This window comes from Topomyia yanbarensis, chromosome 2 (genome assembly GCF_030247195.1).
Source record: "Topomyia yanbarensis strain Yona2022 chromosome 2, ASM3024719v1, whole genome shotgun sequence".
In the NCBI taxonomy this organism is placed as follows: Eukaryota; Metazoa; Arthropoda; class Insecta; order Diptera; family Culicidae; genus Topomyia; species Topomyia yanbarensis.
This window is the reverse complement of record NC_080671.1, coordinates 146,573,939-146,594,230: the sequence shown is the minus strand read 5'-3', so window position 1 is coordinate 146,594,230 and position 20,292 is coordinate 146,573,939. Positions and strand designations below refer to the sequence as shown.

General features: G+C 37.2%; 2 protein-coding genes across 14 annotated transcripts in view; one reads left to right on the top strand and one right to left on the bottom strand.

Annotated features, from left to right (window-relative positions):
• Window positions 1–20,292, bottom strand: part of LOC131681656 (ubiquitin-conjugating enzyme E2Q-like protein 1) — a 205,060-nt gene that overhangs the window by 130,614 nt on the left and 54,154 nt on the right. The window lies entirely within an intron of this gene.
• LOC131679833 (uncharacterized) lies at window positions 7,193–7,558 on the top strand. Its single transcript, XM_058960582.1, has one exon. The coding sequence runs from the start codon at window positions 7,193–7,195 to the stop codon at window positions 7,556–7,558; it is 366 nt and encodes a 121-aa protein (XP_058816565.1).

The following is a 20,292-nucleotide window of genomic DNA, read 5'->3' as shown; positions in this document are numbered from 1 at the left end:
AAACTCCGAGAAGTTGAATGGTCGATTGATTACAATGGATATCAGTTCAGTAACGTATTGAAAATAATGCACTTGTTTTAATTATCAGAGTAATTAATGAAATGACACCGCGGCACAGTGGCTCAAAACAGCGTTTTGAGGTACTTAATTCATTGGAGTCAAAACTGTCCATATTAGCGATTTCATATATTCTACAATGTTTGTGTGTGTAAAAAGCGCCATCTTTTGGAAATATTTTTTTTTAAATTGATCATAGTAGGCTACAGAAAATTTAACTTTTGAACCGACAGAGATATCGCTTGGCTGTCTTCGACAAAGTTGTAGAGGAGAGTATTTTTATAAATTTTGCAGAAGACATGTTGTCTCTGTCTCTCATAGTAATCGAGTTATGAGAAGTTCTCTATGGTGAACTCCTTCATTTCCTATTTTTACTTATAACTTTTTTATTTCTGATTTTTCACATTAACAATATTCTAAAAATCATTATAAAACACACAACTTTTCTGAAGAGACCAGATAGCTGTGAATGCTGTGTAAAGACTTATAGCTGATTTTGATTTAATTTTGGCCTGATTTTGAACCCGTGTAACTTCACTATCGGTAAAAATTGTAATTATACTATCAATTACTCTAATAGGACTAGGTTTCATCTACAAAACGAAGGTAAAATTGTTAGTCCATAAGCATCCGTTCAAAAGTTATACACTTTTGAAACCTTTATGTATGTGTGTTCAACACGTTACCAGAATACGCCTAGCGGACTAATAAAAAACCTAAGAGAATTTAAGCAAACCTACAATATATTTTTGAAACACAGGCCTTTGGATTTAAAGATGCACAGCAAAAAAAAGTCGTGTAACTTTACGTCTTGCCAAATGCACACAAAAGGAGCGTCCCAATCCACATAAATTTACATGTAATTACATGTAAAAATGTGAGTTGTTCGGTTTTTCTTAGGTCATTCAGCTTAAGTTTTACATCAAAAGAGTCACAATATTTAATTTTATATACCATAGCATGTAAAATCCTACTATTGGATGGGAAAATACGTCGTTACATTGTTTACGTCAAATGTAATTCTCATTTTTTCTAAGAGTGTGGGCATACACGGAAGTGAAGTAAGATTGAAGGAATCTGTCATGAGTGAAAAATATTATCTAAAGGTAGCTGCTCGTAAACCTTCCACACTACAAAATATGTGTATAGGTGGGAGATGGACCATTCCAACATAGGAAAATTCACACTCGTTCATATGTGAAAAAAGCGAAGAAGAAAGCATTTACTATAAGGTATCCAAACAATTGCCATTATTTTTTTGCTTTATACGACACAAGTACCAATCAACATTTTTTCAGTTTTTCTTGTACAATCCCTATTCGATTCGTTGTTCTGTCTGTCACCGCGAACGTAGACAATAAGTTTGTCACTTTTAAAATTAATTTAAATTGTTTGGTTCAAATGGTGGTAAACATCGACCTCTAACAGCCACTCGCCAAAACAATTCCGATAATATCCATAATGATTGGTTTATAGAGAGTTTCGGTAAACCGAAAGTCGTCATATTGTTTTTTTTAAAAAGGTTTCAATCATCGACTTTCGGCATCTAATCGTCTATGCCATTCCGCAAACACCCATATTGTGCGGGCCATTAGAAATCTTTAAGACCCGTCTTTCCATTTTTATAAAAATCTTCTAAATGTTTTGTATTCAAAAGGCCTATATTTTTGCAGGAAACGCGTAAATTGCGAAATAGCATAGCATAGCACGAACACCTGCACAAATCGTAGATGGAGTTGTGGAATTGAGCATATTTATTGTCATATCAGACTTCGTCATGATCTTTAATGGCGTAGACCCGCTCAACTCCATACACCTGGCAACGTCCTTACAAGCGTTTTTATTTCATAATAGTCCTATCATCTACTTATGGAAAACGTTCGGAACCGAAACAGTTTTCATAGATGACGGAGATATAAAAAGGCGAAAAAAGGGGGATAGGGATTATATAATTCTGCATACATTTAGTATATTTGGTAGTCATATAAAAAAAGAAAACGCAAAGAAAATATTCGAAACGATCTCACCGCTATCCAAAATGTAAAATTCGTCGGTTTTTGATGCCACTTATTAGGGATGAACGTTGTCGAATCCTCATGAACTCTGGTCGCTTGAGACAACACTGTTCCTAAGAACCAATATAATAACAAAAATGAGTCGGTTCTTACCGAAAGACACTTTCACTTTTTCAGCAAATCAACTTTTGAACATTTAAATTACGAAACTGTTCGTTATAAACTTCTAAATTGACAGCAAAATGTCGCGGAGCAAAATTAACGAGATAAAACAAAACGAACTGTGTCCAATCAGACCTCGCCTACTATTTCTCCTGCATTTATAAAAATATAGGAAGCGCGTAAATTGCGAAATGCGCACAAAAAAGTTCAAATATATTCTAAGTCTTTTGCATTTTAAAGGACTTATTTTGTTACGCTGCTGTTCGAATTAACACGTTTTTTCACGCGGATTTTTGAATTACGGCGGTTTTACGCGATTTTTTCTTACGCGGTACGTATACCCGTCTAAAAAATCCCAAAAAGCTGGAGCCCTTGACCCTAGCCCAGTGTATCGAAGCACAAAGACGGCACTGAGTTGAAGGTTTGTCAATCATCCGCTTCCGCCTGAGTCACTTCATCAGGCGATGGATGCGTTTTTTTATAAAGAGGACATGAAAACCAGAAAGTAAATGCGAGGTAATAGAGATTGATTGAGAGGCACTGTTTTGGAGTAGAGCTGATGATTGATGTTTGGCGCAAAAGTAGTTCGTGCATCAAATTAGGAACCTGAAAGCTTTTTTGGTCATAGATATTTCTCACTAGAGGAATTGATAGAAGATAACATTTCCGGAGAAAAGATCGGCAATAACTTAAACTAAGATAAATTTGCTATTCGAAAATCAGCTATTTGGTTAAACGCAGTCGAATATTAGACCTACCAACAAGTCCAGAAAGTATACCGTAATACCGTATCAAGCTATTTACTATAATGTAGGTATATTGGCTTTTATCAACCAGTGGGGTCATTTGCACGATTTATAGATCAAACTAAGGATCAACTTTTTTATTCACATACCTCTTGTTGCTGTGGCTACCGTCGAGTTTATTTATGTCGCTTTGATAAACACCAGCTACCAGGCGCGGCGAGTAGGTACTCTACCTGTAAGGCAGCTTTATTGGCTGTTACGGGTAGGTAGGTCGCTGTATTGACAGTGACGTGACAATGACATGGAACATGGTTGAGTAGGTACCGTATGCAGAGAACTGTAGGGTTTGGGGGTTTTATTACATTGGTTGGTGAAATGGTGGGGTAAATGGCCGGGTCGATTGGAGCCGGAATTGGACAAGGACAGCCGGTTAAATTGTGGCTTATACAGTGATCCTGCTGATGCCGGTCTTGGTTGGAGACAGGATGTGCTGCAATAATTATTCATACACGTGGCGTTCGGTTAATTATCGGGCTCTGGGGAATAAGATTAGTTGTTGATAAACATACAATTCAGTAGCAACATTGGTTGGTTATGCTTTTCGAACAATTTCGCTCAATAATATAACCATGTTCTAAATACCAACCATTTAAACTTAACTCCGTTTCAAATGTTGATTAACGCTCTTGACTTCGATTTATTTCATCCTTGTTAAACCGTTTCGGATAAATTATTTCTCTATAAATTGTTTAATAGAACATTTTGATTTTTTGCTACAAATTGAATCGAAATGTTGCTTTGACGCCGGAGCTTTTTACAACTTTAGAATCTTCAACAAAGTTGTTGCAAAGAAGCAGCTATAAAATTTCGTCAAGGTCGGAATTGGTCTATCTTATAAAGATTCAAAACTATTTTCAGGTTAAACAAATGGAAGTAGGGTCCATAATCACCGTAATGAAAGTCATATCAAAAGATGTCTTATCTGACACAATTTATTTATTTTTAAGACATCACCAGAGCCAGATTTTTACTTTTTAAATTTTGTGCAATTAATTTTCCCTTAAGTTAAGTTCGAATGAAATAAGAACTTTCTATAACTCCAGCTGACTCAATAATTTTCGAATAATAATTGCACAAATTCACTTGAGTCAAGTTCTGCCGAATTTGTTGCCCTCGTACCATCTAAACACGTCTATAGTGAAGTGTATTCAATGGTTTCTTGTTCCAGAAGTGACTTAGGAAATGTTAATTCTTCCACATTCATACATATCCTACCAGATCGGAAGTTTCTTGCGAAATTTCTACTATTTCTTCTTTGGACATGTTCTGGAATGGAAATTCTGAATTCATTTGTTTTCAAATTTTGAGGTAATTGTGTTAAGTTAAGAAAAAGGGGGTTTCCAGATTTTTTTCGGAAACCCTGTGTTTGAGAACTTTTTGCAGTTGCTGGGCAATATTTCGGGAAATCATTTTCCGATCGACAGTACAAAAGGTTCCCTACCTTTTCGAAAAATATATATAATATTTATGTTTAAAAGTGACGTACGCTAAAAAGCAAAGTTTTCGATCGTTCCCAAAATTTGCTAATTTATAATTGTTTTTTGTAAAATAAAACTATTTAAAAAAATCTTTTAGAATCTCATCTCATTAAACTATTTTTGTCTTACTATCCTACTGAAGCTGCAGAGCTGGGTGCTCGGAAGAGCTTGCCGTCAGAGTCACTCACTACAATGGCGGACGAGACGGGAAATGTCAACCACTAACACAGTACTTAAGGCGGGCCGTAAGATATTACGTGAAATTCTGAGCTAAATGTAACATGAAATTCTGAGTTAAATTTCACGTGAAATACCGTGTGAAACATTCGTGTGTCCGCATGGACTTTCGCGTGAAGTTATACCTAAAATAATACAACTGAAATTGAACTTGAAATTCCTTGTGAAATTCCGCGCGAAAATCTGCGTAAAATTTGAAGTGAAATTTCTCGTATAATTGAAGTGAAATTTCTCGTATAATTCTACGAGAACTTTCACGTGAAATTTAGAGTGAAGTTCCTCGAGAAACTTTACGTGAAATTCCGCGCGATGTTCTTGTTATGCGTGGAATTTCACGTGAAGTTCAACGTGAAATTCCCCTTAAAATTTCGCGTCAAAATCATGTGGAATTTCAAGTGAATTTCCCGTGACATTTTAGTGAAATTCCGAGTTTAACATCACGTGAAATTTCTCGTTAAATTTCACGTGATATTCCTCGAGAAACATTCGCGTGGCCGAATGACATTTCGCGTGAAATTTTACGTGAAATTTCAAACGAAATTCAACGTGATAGAAGTTACCAATATCTGGAAGCGGCTAAAGCTGGCCTCCGGGAGATCCTTCAGTATATAGGCCGATAATCCTGTTGGATACAGTTGGCAAGGTGCTTGAAAGTATAATCCTTAACAGGCTTATAACCTACACTGAGGGAGAGAATGGCTTATCTAGTATGCAGTTTAGCTTCCGGAAAGTTGGATCCACGGTGGACGCCATACGAATGGTCGAGGATACTATGGAGGTTGCGCAAAAGCAAAAGAGAAGAGGAAACCGTCATTGCGGAGTGGTTACGCTGGACGTTAAAACGCACTTCTACCTATGTTACCACAAGTACAGATTTATCTACAAAAGTACAGAGTTTAAAAAAAATTGGTGCGGATTCTGTACGGTTCTGTAAAATTGTCGAACGAATTTAAAACAAATAAAATATTTTAAATTGTCGAATTTAAAACAAATAAAATATTTTAAATTGCAAATGCTTAGTGTGGAAGTTTTCCGTGATTTAACTTTTTGTCTGTTCCGACAGCATAAAGCACAAAGCTACTGTACGCTCGTCCGGACATGCCGCTGACTCAGGTAATTCGCATTTCTAATGCCAAAAGATCCTGACTTCTGCGCTAGCAGACAAAGGGTTAAGTCGCCAAGAAACTCTAAGCTTGCTAATATGACCCTTTCCACGCTTTTCTAAACTTTCTACCTTCAACTCCTTGCTCTCCTTTAAGTACTATGGCTCTTAATATTGAAAAATATACTTCACCTTTCAGTCCCTTGCTAATTAAATGCCGTGACAACAAATCGACTCAATAGGTAGTTAACAAAAAATGGGAAAAAAATTATCATTTGACATTTTTAAAGGGGTCTTCTACTCTCACGGTTTCAAAAAATCGATTTTTTTTGGTTATTTTCAATCTACTGAGAATCCGCCACAGAAAGGATTTGGTGAAAATCATAGTCCTTGTTATATTTCAGGGAACCGAAAGGTACGCATCTTCAGCCGTTTCTGAGATACTAAGCGCGGCGCACCACGATGGTGCTTGTCTATGGAAAAATCATTGTTTAAAGAATCCACCGGTCCATTCCAAAGGGTTTATGCATATGTGAGCGTCTGTGAATGGCTTCTTTTTTAGGAAGAGATTGTCGTCCGGAAGAAAGAATGTGTCGGACATGTTGAGAAGCGTATGGGAACGAGATTACGAAAACTGAAGAAAGAACACAAAGGTATCGGTGGGAAAGGAAAGAGAAAGTTGACAGACAAATCAATCGGCCAGCTAACAAAATGTTATGGGACAGAGTTAGCCAAACATTATTATCCAATTAATTAAACGAATTTATTAACTTTTTGTTGGTGCAGATTTTGGTACAGAATTTTTCGAAAATTCGATTTTTTTTCAATCCAGCTAGAGAATTAAATGTGGCTACTACAGCGTTAGTTGGGCTGCAATCGCCGATTCGCTGCAAAGACTGAGGGTTTCCGAGTACCTCTGTAGGATTCTATAGGAGATCTTTTCAGAACCAGTAACTAATCTGCGAAACTGACGCCGGAAAAAGAGGTGTAACCGTTCAAGCGGGGTTACACGGGGTTTCATACTTGGTCCAACGCTTTGGAATGTTACGTACGACGGATTGCTGAAGCTGAGCCTCCCAAAGGGTATGAAAATTGTAGGTTTTGCGGACGACGTGGTGCTCCTAGTGATCGGTTAATCACTAGAGAGGGTAGAAGTACTCGTAACAGAGGCGATAGATGTTGTGGAAGACTGGATGCGCGAGCAGAAGCTGACGTTAGCTCATCACAAAACCGAGATGGCTTTGATCAGTAAGCGAAAGGCAGTGCCACAGGTGAGAGATTCGGTCGAAGAGGGTGTCATCAACTTGAAAACGGGAAGTTAGACAACTGGACGGGATGATAGATGATCGGCTAAGCTTTAGTAGTCACATCGACCACGCATACGAGAGGGCCGTACAACTGATCTTGGCACTATCTCGGATCATGCCCAACAATGCGGCGATCAGCAGCAGTAAAAAGCGACTACTGGGGAGTGTTTTCACATCGGTGCCCAGATACGCAAGATCTGCATGGCACTGCAAAACGAAGGGAAACCCATCTCGGCTGGATAGCACGTTTAGGCTGATGGCTATGCGGGCGTCTGGTGCGTATCGAATTATCTCGCCAGATGCAGCCTACGCGATAGCTGGAACGATGCCTATAAACCTTTTACTCGAAGAAGATATCAAGGAGTCTGTAAACGAGACTAAGTTGATACCATAAGCAATTGGCAACATCAGTGGGATAACGCTGTAAATGGTAGATGGACCCATCGACTAATTCCATGCCTTTCGTTGTGGGTGAACAGAGCGCACGATGGAGTGAAATTCCACATGACGTGTCTGGTCATGGCTGTTTCAAGAAGTATTTGAACAGGTTCGGCCACACGAGATCGCCGTTCTGCATAGCGTGCGGTGATGGAGAGAAATCGCCCGAGAACGTGGTCTTCAAATGCCAGCGATTCATGCACGAGCCAAACGAAATGAAAATTATTGTCGGTGAGGAGGTCAACATGAACAATATTGTCCAAAGAATGTATGCGGACGAAGAAAAATGGGACGCGGCCAACAGAACAATCGTTCGGATCATGTCAATATTGCAACGAAGATGGAGAGAGGAGCAACGATCAGCAACGTAACAGTACAGGGCTCCGGATCATCTATGCATCGATGAACCGGAAGTCACACTCTCACCGGAATCGTCTGACTGACCTTGGCACACGACAAATCAGTCTGCTGATGAGAGATAATGAAGACTAGCGGCGTCAAGCGAAGTAGGCTAGAGTCACCGCCCGTGACTAGAGTGAGTGCACGTATCATCGAAGATAAGTTGTCGGAGCACCTGAGAACCGGATGTCATTCTTCACCCGGAATCGCAGGACTGACCTCGGTACCTAACCAACCAGCATCGAGATAACGGTTTCGAGAGAACTTTCGACGTCGAGTTACTTCTCCATTGGAGTAGACTAGGCCCACCACCGGGGACTAGTTTGAGTAGATCGTGATTCGTGAAGTAGCACCGGTAAGTGGTCTTCGGGGCGCCTATGAACTGGAAGTCACCCTCCATCCAGAATCGCAGGACTGAGCTAGGATTCTGCCCGAGTAGCATCGGTTTCGCGAGATCTTCCACTGCCGGGGAACTTATCGTAGGAGTATCAAAGATCCGTCGTCGGGGATTATTTCGAGTAGCCCGTAGCGAATCGCCGGCACCAGTGAATGGGACGCAATCCTCCACCTCGAATCGCTCGACAGACCTCGGCCCTCTGCTGGACAGCATCGAACAACGCGTCCGTCAACCGTTTCGGGAGGCATTCTTTCGTCAGGGAACTGTCCGCTAATGTAGGCTCTCCACCGTTGGATACTACGCCGAAAGGCGCAGAACGTACATACAACCAATACAGGGTCGTCGAGGCACCAGTGAACCGGAAAAAACCGTCCACCTGAAATCTGGGTCACTGGATCGACCACGACATCCAACTGGACAACGCAGAGAGGAGAGCATGTACTGTATCATGCCGTGCAGTGCAGGACTGATATGGCGGTGATGAGAGGAGCGAACTAGCACGACCAGCTAGACCTGGATTCAAACGAAGTGCATGAGCACAAACCCCTCCCCCCAAGTACTCCTTTCGAATGAAATCCGGGAGGATAAGGCAAATGTCGGATTTCTTGGTGGAGGTTAAAGAAGTAGGGTTCAGAGTTATCTGTTCAGAATCCCTCACTCTGACACACGATGGATGAATTCGCTACTATGGTCAAATTACTGAGCGTAAAAGGCGTAAAAGCTTTACCACCAACTCAAAAAAAAAATGCACACAGACATTTTCCGATCTCCGGGATAATGTTGCCAATTCTTAGAGTGATGACATAACCTTTCTGTGTGAGAAAAGCAAAACACGATTGTGTATCAAGTTAGAACCTTGCCAACTACGCTATATCACACATCGTTATTTGATTTGACGTATTCCCACTACAATGTGTCACTTCCACCGACGAAGCTCAGCGGATGCCTTGTGCTAGCAAATCATCAACTAAATCGGCATTTGGATCATGACCACTTTGTCCTTGCCAGTTTGCACTGATACAAATACTCGTACCCACTCGTTCATGTTAGTTTTTTTTTTCCATCGGTGAACATTGCAGCGATTTTGTTTTGCTCAACAATGGTATTTCAATTAATCATATCACATTTTTCATAGCCATCGAACCTGCAATTTTTTTTTCGGTGCGCCCATCACATGTACCATAACATAGCGCCGATCAATGATTTTGGTTTCATCGATTTCTGTCCAAGTCATGTTTAACCATCAAACAAAATTCGTTCAACGATGGCACGATGAGGCTCAGTGGTATGGGTATGTGGGTTAGACAGGCCGCTCCGTGGTGGTCATAAAGCGCTGAAATGGATTATCGGGCAGCTGCAGTGGTAAATGCTTCACGTATTAGAGGGGGGGGGGGGGTACTAGAACACAAAAATACACCCGGCAGCTCCAGGATTGTGGTGCAGCACGTGCTATAGCTTGTGCTAACTAGAGTGCTGATAGATGGATTGTAATACTCGTACTTCTCACTGTCAGACACAGAGCAATACAACATTGATTGATCGGTGAAACTGGAACCAATAAAGAGGGGGTGGAGAATTGATTTAGTATCATTCGCTTCGGTGAAGCGTGGTTTTTTGACAGTATTCCAACCTGAATGACCGCGGAATATTTGGGATCAGTCGGATGAGTTTTGTAAAGCGAAGCCTAAGCATTTTCCGAATGTTTGAAATTTTGATATGTGTTAATTATAAAGGTTGGTGTTTGATATTTAAACATCACAGTAAACTTTTCTTTCAAAGCACGCAAAATTCAATCGAAAAAGGAGACCACAGAAATGTTTGTCAAACTACGGTGGTAATTTAAATTAGACGCAGGTAAGCGAGGATTTGGGGTGTTGATTGTTTAATTGCACTGGCGGCAGTTTGAGGTCAGCGTTTGTGTGCGGTACTGCTATTGCACAAATTTATATCGCGGGGACGATATCATAAATCAGCACATGGGCTATTAAGATATTTATTGCCGGTGCTTGGTGGTTTTGAAAACACGAATTCAACGACCAGCACCTATACATCTTCGATGTGAGCTTGTACGAGCAACACACATCATCTGACCTAGGATAAGTGTTATGATTGATGGTTGCACTACTTCAACTGTACGCAACCTACTCTTTGAGGTCAATGCCCATGAGAATTGTGTTGCATTTAGTTTCCTGGTAGTATAAACGGAATGGGGCATTTGGCAAGTTGAGCAACCATATCGCCAAGAAAACCATAAAAATCAACTTATCTTAGATTTACCTTTCAGCGGTTTAAAAATGATTCGGGTCTAAGGAAATCTGATTTGGATTTTGTAAATTTGGTAGACATTTCATTCTACTTTTTTCCAGGACACGATAACATATAAAATATTTCTAATTATTATTGATTAATTCATTATTATAATTATATTAAAATCTAAAGTTGCACAAAATCACGAATGTCAAGATATAGTTAAAATGTGTGGAAAAAATATCAATTCGCTCGTAATTTCTTAGAATATGTGACCGAAATTGAAGCTGGTGAAGTGCACAACTGTGAATACCTGTAAGGATAAGTGAGAATGCATAGAAGAATCCACTCGAAGAAAATAGCAGAACAGTTTTAAAGTGCGCTGACTGGATAGGAACTACTAGTGTGATTTAAGCCAAAAGGAGTAGATTGAATAAGAAGAAAAGCAGATAAAGCTGCTCTTATGAAATTGGAAGCAGAAACACAGTGGATAACTTTTGCATCATCCGCTGGATACTACACGGCACCTGGATTGGGTTTGTCTAGAGAAAGACAATAGTGTTTTCAATCTCCTAATACACTGCTGCACCCTTATAATACTAGTATTTGTGAGAAATACCTGTCTAAACTGAAAGTTATAGCAATTATCCGTCAAAATTATAGAAACAAAACCCCAATTCTCTTCTAAACAGTTATTTTATCTAGGATTTTTCAACGGCTTTTTGCAGTCCTTAATATGTTAAAAAGACTTGCTTGTTTTCAAATCCCGACGTTTCGACGCGTTGTTTGTGCCTTCTTCAGGGGAGATTATATTGCGGAATAATATAGATAGACGAATTTAACGTTTAAAAATTACAATTACATATTACAAGAACTTACAAAAAACTGATTATTGTTCCTCGTTAATATCACTGTCATGTACGTGGATAGTCGAAATATAGGGATATATAGTGTGATATAGTGTGTATATAGTGTGATATAGTGTGTATAATATAGGGATATATAGTGTGATATAGTGTGTATATAGTGTGATATAGTGTGTATGGCACATTGTTCTAAGCGACTCACCCCTTGGATTTTGCTTTTTATACATACGCTACAAATAGTACAGATTAAATTTGGTGAGCTATTTAAACTAAATCTGAACTTACTACGATTACGGTGAATTTACACATTTGGTTAAATATTCTTTTGCTATGATTGATCAATATGATCGAGAAGGTGAAATTATGCAGTGCTGGTGTGGAAACGTTTCAAATGGTTATGGTGCACAGCGGACTTTTAGTGGGCGAAAAATAAATTGTGGTGTGCAATATAGCAGCGTATATGATGCTAACATTGTCTACAACTGAGCGATTGTTTGTGCAATCTACTATTGTGGTTTCTTTTAAATGCGAACCTGTGCTGATGTTCTATGCAATGTTCTATTAACGCTGTTTTGTTTCTGGGAGAGGCAACACGGTTATCTGTTGTGGTGGACTGATCTTGTCACCCATGTTCGAGTTGGTTTACATTTGACTTGTGGCCGGATAATCTGCTTTTTAACTAGTTCTTTGTCATGCCTATATACACATTCGGGCAGCTATAACAGGGGATCTTGTAGACCACATTATGTTTCGGCAAGGTATAAAAGGGGTCTTTAACTTTGCTAAGAAGTGATCCTACGGTAAATATCTGTCCGCTGGATAATCTTACGGTGCTATAGTCGTGTTTGAAGATGCTGATGATGCGTTGTACCAGTTCGTTAATGTTTACTATGGATCGGTAGGTAGTGTTTAGTAAGGTTTCTGGATCACCGTTTGGTGGGGCTAATGTAGCAGGTGGTGAATACGAAGAGGATCGATGTGCTATTCCTTTGCTGTTTATTAATATAAGAAGTTGGCAACCCTATCTGCTAATTGCACCTGTTTTCGGAAGCTAATTTTACAAAGTTTATTTTCGGCGTTTTATCGGTTTAATTGATTTCGTTTTACACTACTTTAGTGCTAACCGCATAGATACAATACTGTTGCAAAATCCTGATGCGAGTTGTGAAGTAGTCGTTTGCTTCTAGGTTTTGAAAAATAATTCTTTTCAGTGCTTCTAGGTCATGATTTGTTGACAAGGCACACACTCAATTGATGTAGTTTGATTTTGTATCTGAGCTAATGAAATGAGTGGAAACTGAGTAATCGGCCAGATGATGTGGGTTTAGAAGTTCTGAGTGATTGATCTGCCCTTCGAACAACTACCATGTTAACATAGGGTAGTCGGCTGTTCTGTTCGATTTCTGCGATGAATTGAAGGTATTCTTCTTGCTTATTAAACTATTCCAGTACAATCCGCGATACAGTCTCCCCTGATGAAGGCGCAACAAGATGTCGAAACGTTGGGATTAAAAAGCAAACAAGTCGTTTTAATCCACTAATGACTGCAAAAAGCCGTTGAAAAATCCTAGATTACAATAATCCAGTCGAAAATCAATAAATTTTAATCCAGTTATATTATTTTATATTATATTTTCCTGTGAACAACTTAAATTTTAGGTAATAGGTTATTAACCCTTTACGACGCATTCTTCTCCTAAATTCTTATTGGAATTCTAGTTAGCGTTGGCGAATAAATACGAATTCTTTCTTTTAATCAACTTATAGGTATGTAAGAAGTACAACTAGTACAATAAATTATGTGAACTTGTTAATTACTTATTAGTTATAAACAATTAAAACTCGAAAATCTCGTTTTTGTGCAATAAGTTCGGCTATGTCTGAACTAAAAGTCCTAGAGATCTAATTTTTTTGCTTGTATTTCAAACATTGAACTAATAATAATTTTTTTGCAGAATTTTTCGCAGGTCAGTTTTTTCGCAAAAAAAATATCAAAATCTGCAAAAATTGAGTTTATTATTGTGTTGGTCCATAAAAGATTCTGAGAGACAGGGAAAACTTTTCAACTAGCATAAAAATAGATTATGTCGGTCTAATGGGCCAATGTTAATAGTTATGAATGATTTATATATTTTAAACCGAAGTAAAAAAAAACATCGTAATAATTCAACTAATTAATTTAATTTAATTCTATCAATAAAGCATTTCTTTTGATACTCCGGCCTATATAATTTAGCTGTAACACAAAGAAGGTGCTAAAATCAGACCGTTTTGTTGCCATAGTTTCCAGCGATAGGAAGCCCCAAAAATCGAAAGATCCTAAAATCCAATGATCCAAAGATTCCATACTCAAAACATGCAATAGAATCAAATACCCATAGAATTGTGAATCCTAGACTTAAATTTTCAACAAACCCGATATCCCAAGATATAACATATAAAGGTCCAAGAATAAAGATATCTAAAAATTCCAAACACAAAAACTTCTAAGACACATTTTGCGGGCTTGTACACCTGAATGACGTTTTTGTTTTGTCTTATTTTGGTATCACAAATTTTTTTCCTAGATTCGGTAGTGTTTAAACCATTGAAAAGTTATGGTTGACATTTCGACAAAAAGTTGAAAGTTATATAGAAAAGTAAGTTGAATTTCACGGAAAATGGCTCCTGAATTATTGACTTCTAAGAAAAGTTCTATTTCATGAAACTATTATTGAAATTTTTATCTGTTTAAAAGAATTTGTTCGTTATTGAGTGTAGAACAGTAAAACTAGAAAGATTTTTTTCTTAATTTGACCACTGATACTTTTTGAACTAATAGAAGTTTTGATTGTTTCTGCGTTGTAACGTCACGAAAAATGCCCATTTTTTAATTTTATTAAAAAACTAAAATTTTGTTCAAATTTATATTCCGGATTCTGTTTGCAATCAAAAACACTTTTCTTAAAAGCTTATAATTTCTTTTATTGGATATGCGGAACTAAAGTTAGAACAGGAAACATTTTGCGTTGTAACGTCACGTAATTCAACTTTTATCAGACGCTTGAATGATTTATCAGATATAGTGCCAAATTTTTCTACGCATGGTTTATTTAAATGCTTTCAAGTTGTTTCGTAAACAGGAAATTATACTAGCGTGATATTCATAAATTCAGAATGTATATCCTTAAGTGCTTAAGGGCTATATACCATCGACACATTCTTTCGTGAAGTTACAACGATTTGACCAACCTTAACCCATTCATGCCCATGTTGTTTGTGGGCAACAACGTTTTTAAACAGCTATAACTTCTGATTGAGACGAGATTTGCTCACAAAAACAAGTAAGGCTCAATAATGTGATTATTGCCTTTCATTTGAGTACTAACAATTACAAGGATCAGCTCTAGAACTGAAGTTATTGCAATTAGTCTGATTGGATTCCGATGGACCAGTGCTGCCAGGGACAGTTTACGTTGACGACGTAAAATGATTTTTTCATATACCTTCATTATGGTGCAATATTATTGAAAACTGTTAAAACTTATCAAATTAGACTGACGTTGACTACGTTTTCCACGTAATTGGACTATTGTAATTATTCTAGGAGAATTGTATTGAGCATTAGAAGGTGAAAATTGATCAGCTTCTAGCACTGCCATGGAAGCACCTATCTTTATGAAAGTAGGCTTTTCGTGTTTCTTGACGCCACCGTTTTCAAGAAAAAAAAAGTTTTGAAACCCTACATGCACTAGAAAAAAGTTGGGCATGAAAGGGTTAATTCTATAAATCTGTTATAACTTTTTCAAATGAACTCCTTCATCAAACCTAATTATAGATTCAGAAAATAAACAAAATTTTATATAAGATTTGATCTACAACACTTGAATGCACTGGAGGAGTTATTTTCAATAAACCATTGAAGAACGTCACATTATATTTCTTTAAAAGTCCACCTATGCTGTACTCTCCTAGACGCTGGTTACATGATACGTTCCGATGCAATCACGCTAACAGCAACGTGGTTCAGGACAAGCGATGGAAGGTTGTGAGGGAATTTTCGAACTTTGTTCTCGGGTTAGTATTTAGCCATGAATAATAATGCATTCCCTGAATATTTCTTTCCTCCCAGTAGTTCGCCATCATCGACGAGACGCCCGTTTTAAGGTTCGCCGCAACCTCCATTGTAGTCGCACGTGCCGTCAGTTCTCAACCAATTCTTCCGTTACAAGCCTAAATACATCATCGAAGCAGCTACATTATCGAAATGCCTGAGGTATTAAATCCAATATTGACGGGTATCTATTCGAATTTACGAGAGGTTGTTAAAACCTAATTGAGTCTTCAGAGACCTATCTGGGTGACCGCCCTAAATCGTCTCAATTGCTTAGAGTCGGATAAAAAGGCTTTAGCTCATCTCAAATGAGCCCAAAAAGATAGATGAGGGAGTGTTTATTGGTGTTTGCAGACTTTTAAAAACCCGTCGAATTGACGATTGGATGTAATTCTAATTCTTTGTAATTCTTTCGCAACATCACGGCGATGTGACGTGTTCTTTTTCTCTGAATCTTTGCAACTATAATTTATACAATATTTCAGTATACTTAGCACTGACGATTGTCTGGTGCTTAAATTGTGCTCGCTTTGTCCACTTGCTTAAGCCCAACAATACAAATATCATACTATAAACTCGGATCGGGAACTTGATTCCTTACCAAATTAAACAAAGCAATACTGCCAGTTTAGTTTTGTTGTGAAATATGTGATAAAAGCTGCTATTCTGGCTCCGTTAAACTACCATATTGAGCCGTTTCAAATAAATAAATATGTCAATTGACTCTAATTTATCCACAACAGATATGAAACAAAAATTCTTGGTTTAATCAATTATTTCTGCTACAATTAAAAACATAAACTGTAGCGAGATTTTTCGATAACCCCATATTGTTATTCGAGTAATTTTTTTATTAAAATGGCTAAATGTAATAAATATTTAAAATTTTACTCAAAACAATAGCACCAGCGTAGCTTACAAAGGTATAGAAAAGTTGAAGATTTTCGTGACGTTACAACGCAATGAGATATCGCTTGTTTGAGAAAGGAGCGTTGTAACGTCACGAAAGTTAAAAGATGCTTAATAGGAAACAAAACAATAAAAAAATATATTTAATGACGCCTAGTTGTGCGTCTGTTATTTAGAAATACATCATAGAAGATTTGTTCTTGTTAAAAATCTTATAGAGCAGATATTTTGACTTTTATGGAAATACGTTGAAAGTTCTAATTTGTGACGCGTTGTAACGTCACGTTACATTATCAGTTATAAAACAATCCTCTTCCAGTATATTGTTTATGTTTATTGAATCTTTAGTGAAATTTTGTCTAATATCCGAATCTGTAACAAGTTTTGATGTGGGCGTTCATTTGATAAAGTTACAACATATTTATGGAATGATGAATCGTCAAATCGTTGTAACGTCACGAAAGAATGTGTCCTAACACGAATAGATTCAGATGATCGAAGATTGAAGGGTCCAATGGTTAAAAATTCCAGAGATCCAAAACCTCAAAAATCGAAAGATCCAGAAACTAAAGATAAAAAATGCTCCAAAAATATAATGCACAGTATTGCCAAACAGCCAAAAACGTGATCGAAATTGGTAGACCACGCAAAAACGATTTTCAAGCTATTGTGTTTTCAGTTAAGTTTGTCTATAAAATATTTCTCATTTTTTAGAAATATTAGTTTAGAGATTATTCTCCCTAAAGTTGAGAATCAAATTTTGTTTGGACATTTATCGAAATAAAAAAAAAAATGTTTTCATCAAAGTTATAGGAAAAATAATAAGAAACAACTTTGCTGAAGATTACTGTAAATCTTAATCATTTGCATCGCCATCCGAAATTTGTACTCTGTTATTTTTGGATGTTGTTTTGGTTCCGAGTGGTTCATTACAGATAATAGATAACACAACTCTGTTACGAAAGATCATGGGCCGCTGATTGAAGATGAGAGTGAATGTACATACAAAAGCTATACTCTTACTGTTGTGAATCACAAAAAAATATCGGAAAAGAGATTTCGTTTTTTACGATCATGTATGGTTTACAGTTAGTTTTAAAGGTCTTCATGGAAACATACAGTATTAGCTGTGATATCTTCTATAAGCTATAAATTTAAGCTCATGGATATAAATATCTCTAGGATTAACACATTCAACGCTTGAACGGTTACAGTTTAGGAGATAAAAATTAAAACATCGAGATACTATTTAGAATTCCGTTTTGGATGAGGCTTCCCATCAGATAAGCATATCAAAATTATGTTTTGTTTGTATTTTTAACCCTTTTCTGATATTATCATAATTTTGAACGCCCTCAATATTATGATAATATTGGAAACGGAATTCTAAATAGTATCTCGATGTTTTTATTTTTATCACCCAAACTGTAACCGTTCAAGCGTTGAACGTGTTAATCCTAGAGTTATTTATATCCATGAGCTTAAATTGATAGCTTTCCCATTTAACCACGAGTCGGGCTGGTAGCCGACCTTTTCCAATTCCACTTTTATGTCCTCTTAGTGGGAAATAATCTTTTGTTTTGTTCCAAAGCAAAGAATGCTAAAGAAAAAGCAGAAAATTTAATCAGCCTTTTCGATCTCGATTGTTTACCGAAGGTAAGGATTTCCACTCCTCGTTACCCGTCGCTCCAGTTCACGAGGAAATTTCATTCACGCAGCAAATAAATCCCTTTTTACATTTCTTATAAAAGAAATGTATAGAATTCGCTCAAACTTTCAAGATTTTTTCCGAGGCCCGGAGGGCCGAGTCTTATATACCAATCGACTCAGCTCGACGATTTGGGACAATGTGTGTGTGTGTGTGTGTGTGTGTGTGTGTCTGTGTGTATGTAACGGACAAATTCTCATTCGTGTTTCTCAGCAATGGCTGAACCGATCTTATCCAAACCAATTTTAAATGAAAGAACTAAAAAACAGTATGAACGCTATTAATTTGTTTTTGATTCTGATGTTTAGTTTTTAAGATATTAATGTTTGAATGCGTAAAAATGGCGTTTTTTGCAGTTTTTTTGAATTATCTGCCGAAATTGACAATACAGATTAACAATATATATGTTTTTAAACAGCTTTAACGAATACCTTTCGAACAAGCTATAGATTGTTGAAATCAGACTATTATCAAAAGAGATATTTATAATTAAATGCGGACGAAAGATTTTTATCATTTCCCATTGCCAGAAATATGACCAAAAACATGTAATCTATTATTAACGCCAAAACGGCTTATTTTGGGTCAATAGTATCTTCGGAGAATTTAATGGAGGTAATATGCCCTTTCTTTTGATATTGTGCTTTTACTGATTAATCCCCCTATGAGTGCGATATTTTCACAAATTTTCTTGGAAGTGATTATATCGAAATGACATCTTCAGCAAATTTGTAGCTCTTACTTTTGCGAATAACTTTACTGAAGACTTTAAATATCTATTTTGAATACTTTAAAAGTTATGGATTGTTGTTTGTGGATTACCTTTTGTCGCCTATTTATTGTTCAATATAGTAATAATCCATTGAAATAAGCCAAACATTATTACGATAAAACGAATTTTGTATTTCATTTTTCTATCTACAACCGCTAGAAATAATCACCGAACATAACTTGATAACTTATCAGTGCAAAAATGTTCATTTGTGCGAACCTTCTGACTGCAATTTTTCTAGCTTATGACCATCGGATCGATCTGAAACATATCGGAAAATGAAAAGCGAAATAAATAACTACAAACAACGGCGTAGCCAAGAGAAGGTTTTGGGGTTTATCACCATACAACCCCCCCCCCCCGCCCTCCATCACACCCAAAAAAATATTGGATTGAAGTTGAAAATTTATTGATGCAGACTGATTTAATTCAATTTTACAATTACAATTATCTGATCCGTAGATTGATAACCTGTTGTTGTAAACATCATGAGGACTTTTGATAAATTGTCGGAATGTGATCCTGATATGTAACTGATCTATTGGTCTTGATTTCACAGTTGTCTAATTGCATCAATATCAAATTCCTGCCTGAAAACATTCCAATAGAAAATTCCAGAGTTCTGTAATCAATCATAATCCTCAGATTTATTTTCAAATTGAGCTCGTTTTTGTAGAGATGTACTGTAATAAGGGTCTTTATTTAATGGGAAGCGAAGTTAAAATTGATTTAACGTCTATGAAACATAGAACTGCTCACCAAAAAAATGCATAACTTTCAACATTTGCTAAAAATATTTTTGCCTTTCTCATTCACTCTAAAATTCGTCAATCTAATCCCGATCCGGAGGGCCGAGTGTCATATGCCAATCGACTGAATTCGTCGACATCGGAAAATGTCTGTGTGTGTATGTATATGTGTATGTGGTAAAAATGTTACCTCTGTTTCTCAGAGATGGCTGGACCGATTTGCACAAAGTTAGTCTAAAATGAATGCTACAACCTTCCCATCGGCTGCTATTGACTTTTTAATTGATGGGACTTCCGGTTCCGGAGTTGTGGTGAAATTCTTGTCACTCCGGAAAACAAGGCCACAGCTTGAAGGCCTGGCAGCGTGTCATTTAGTGACAAAGTAAGAGCCACATTGGGTGGGGAAATCAACCCAGTTTTGATGGAAAATTCTCTGAGCTCAGATTTTTGTTCTATGTGTGAATTTAGAAGCATTCGCCAAAAATGACTTAATTTGGACATTGTTTAGAGGTGTCTCCAATCAAAAATCATGTTTTTGCTATGTTTCCAT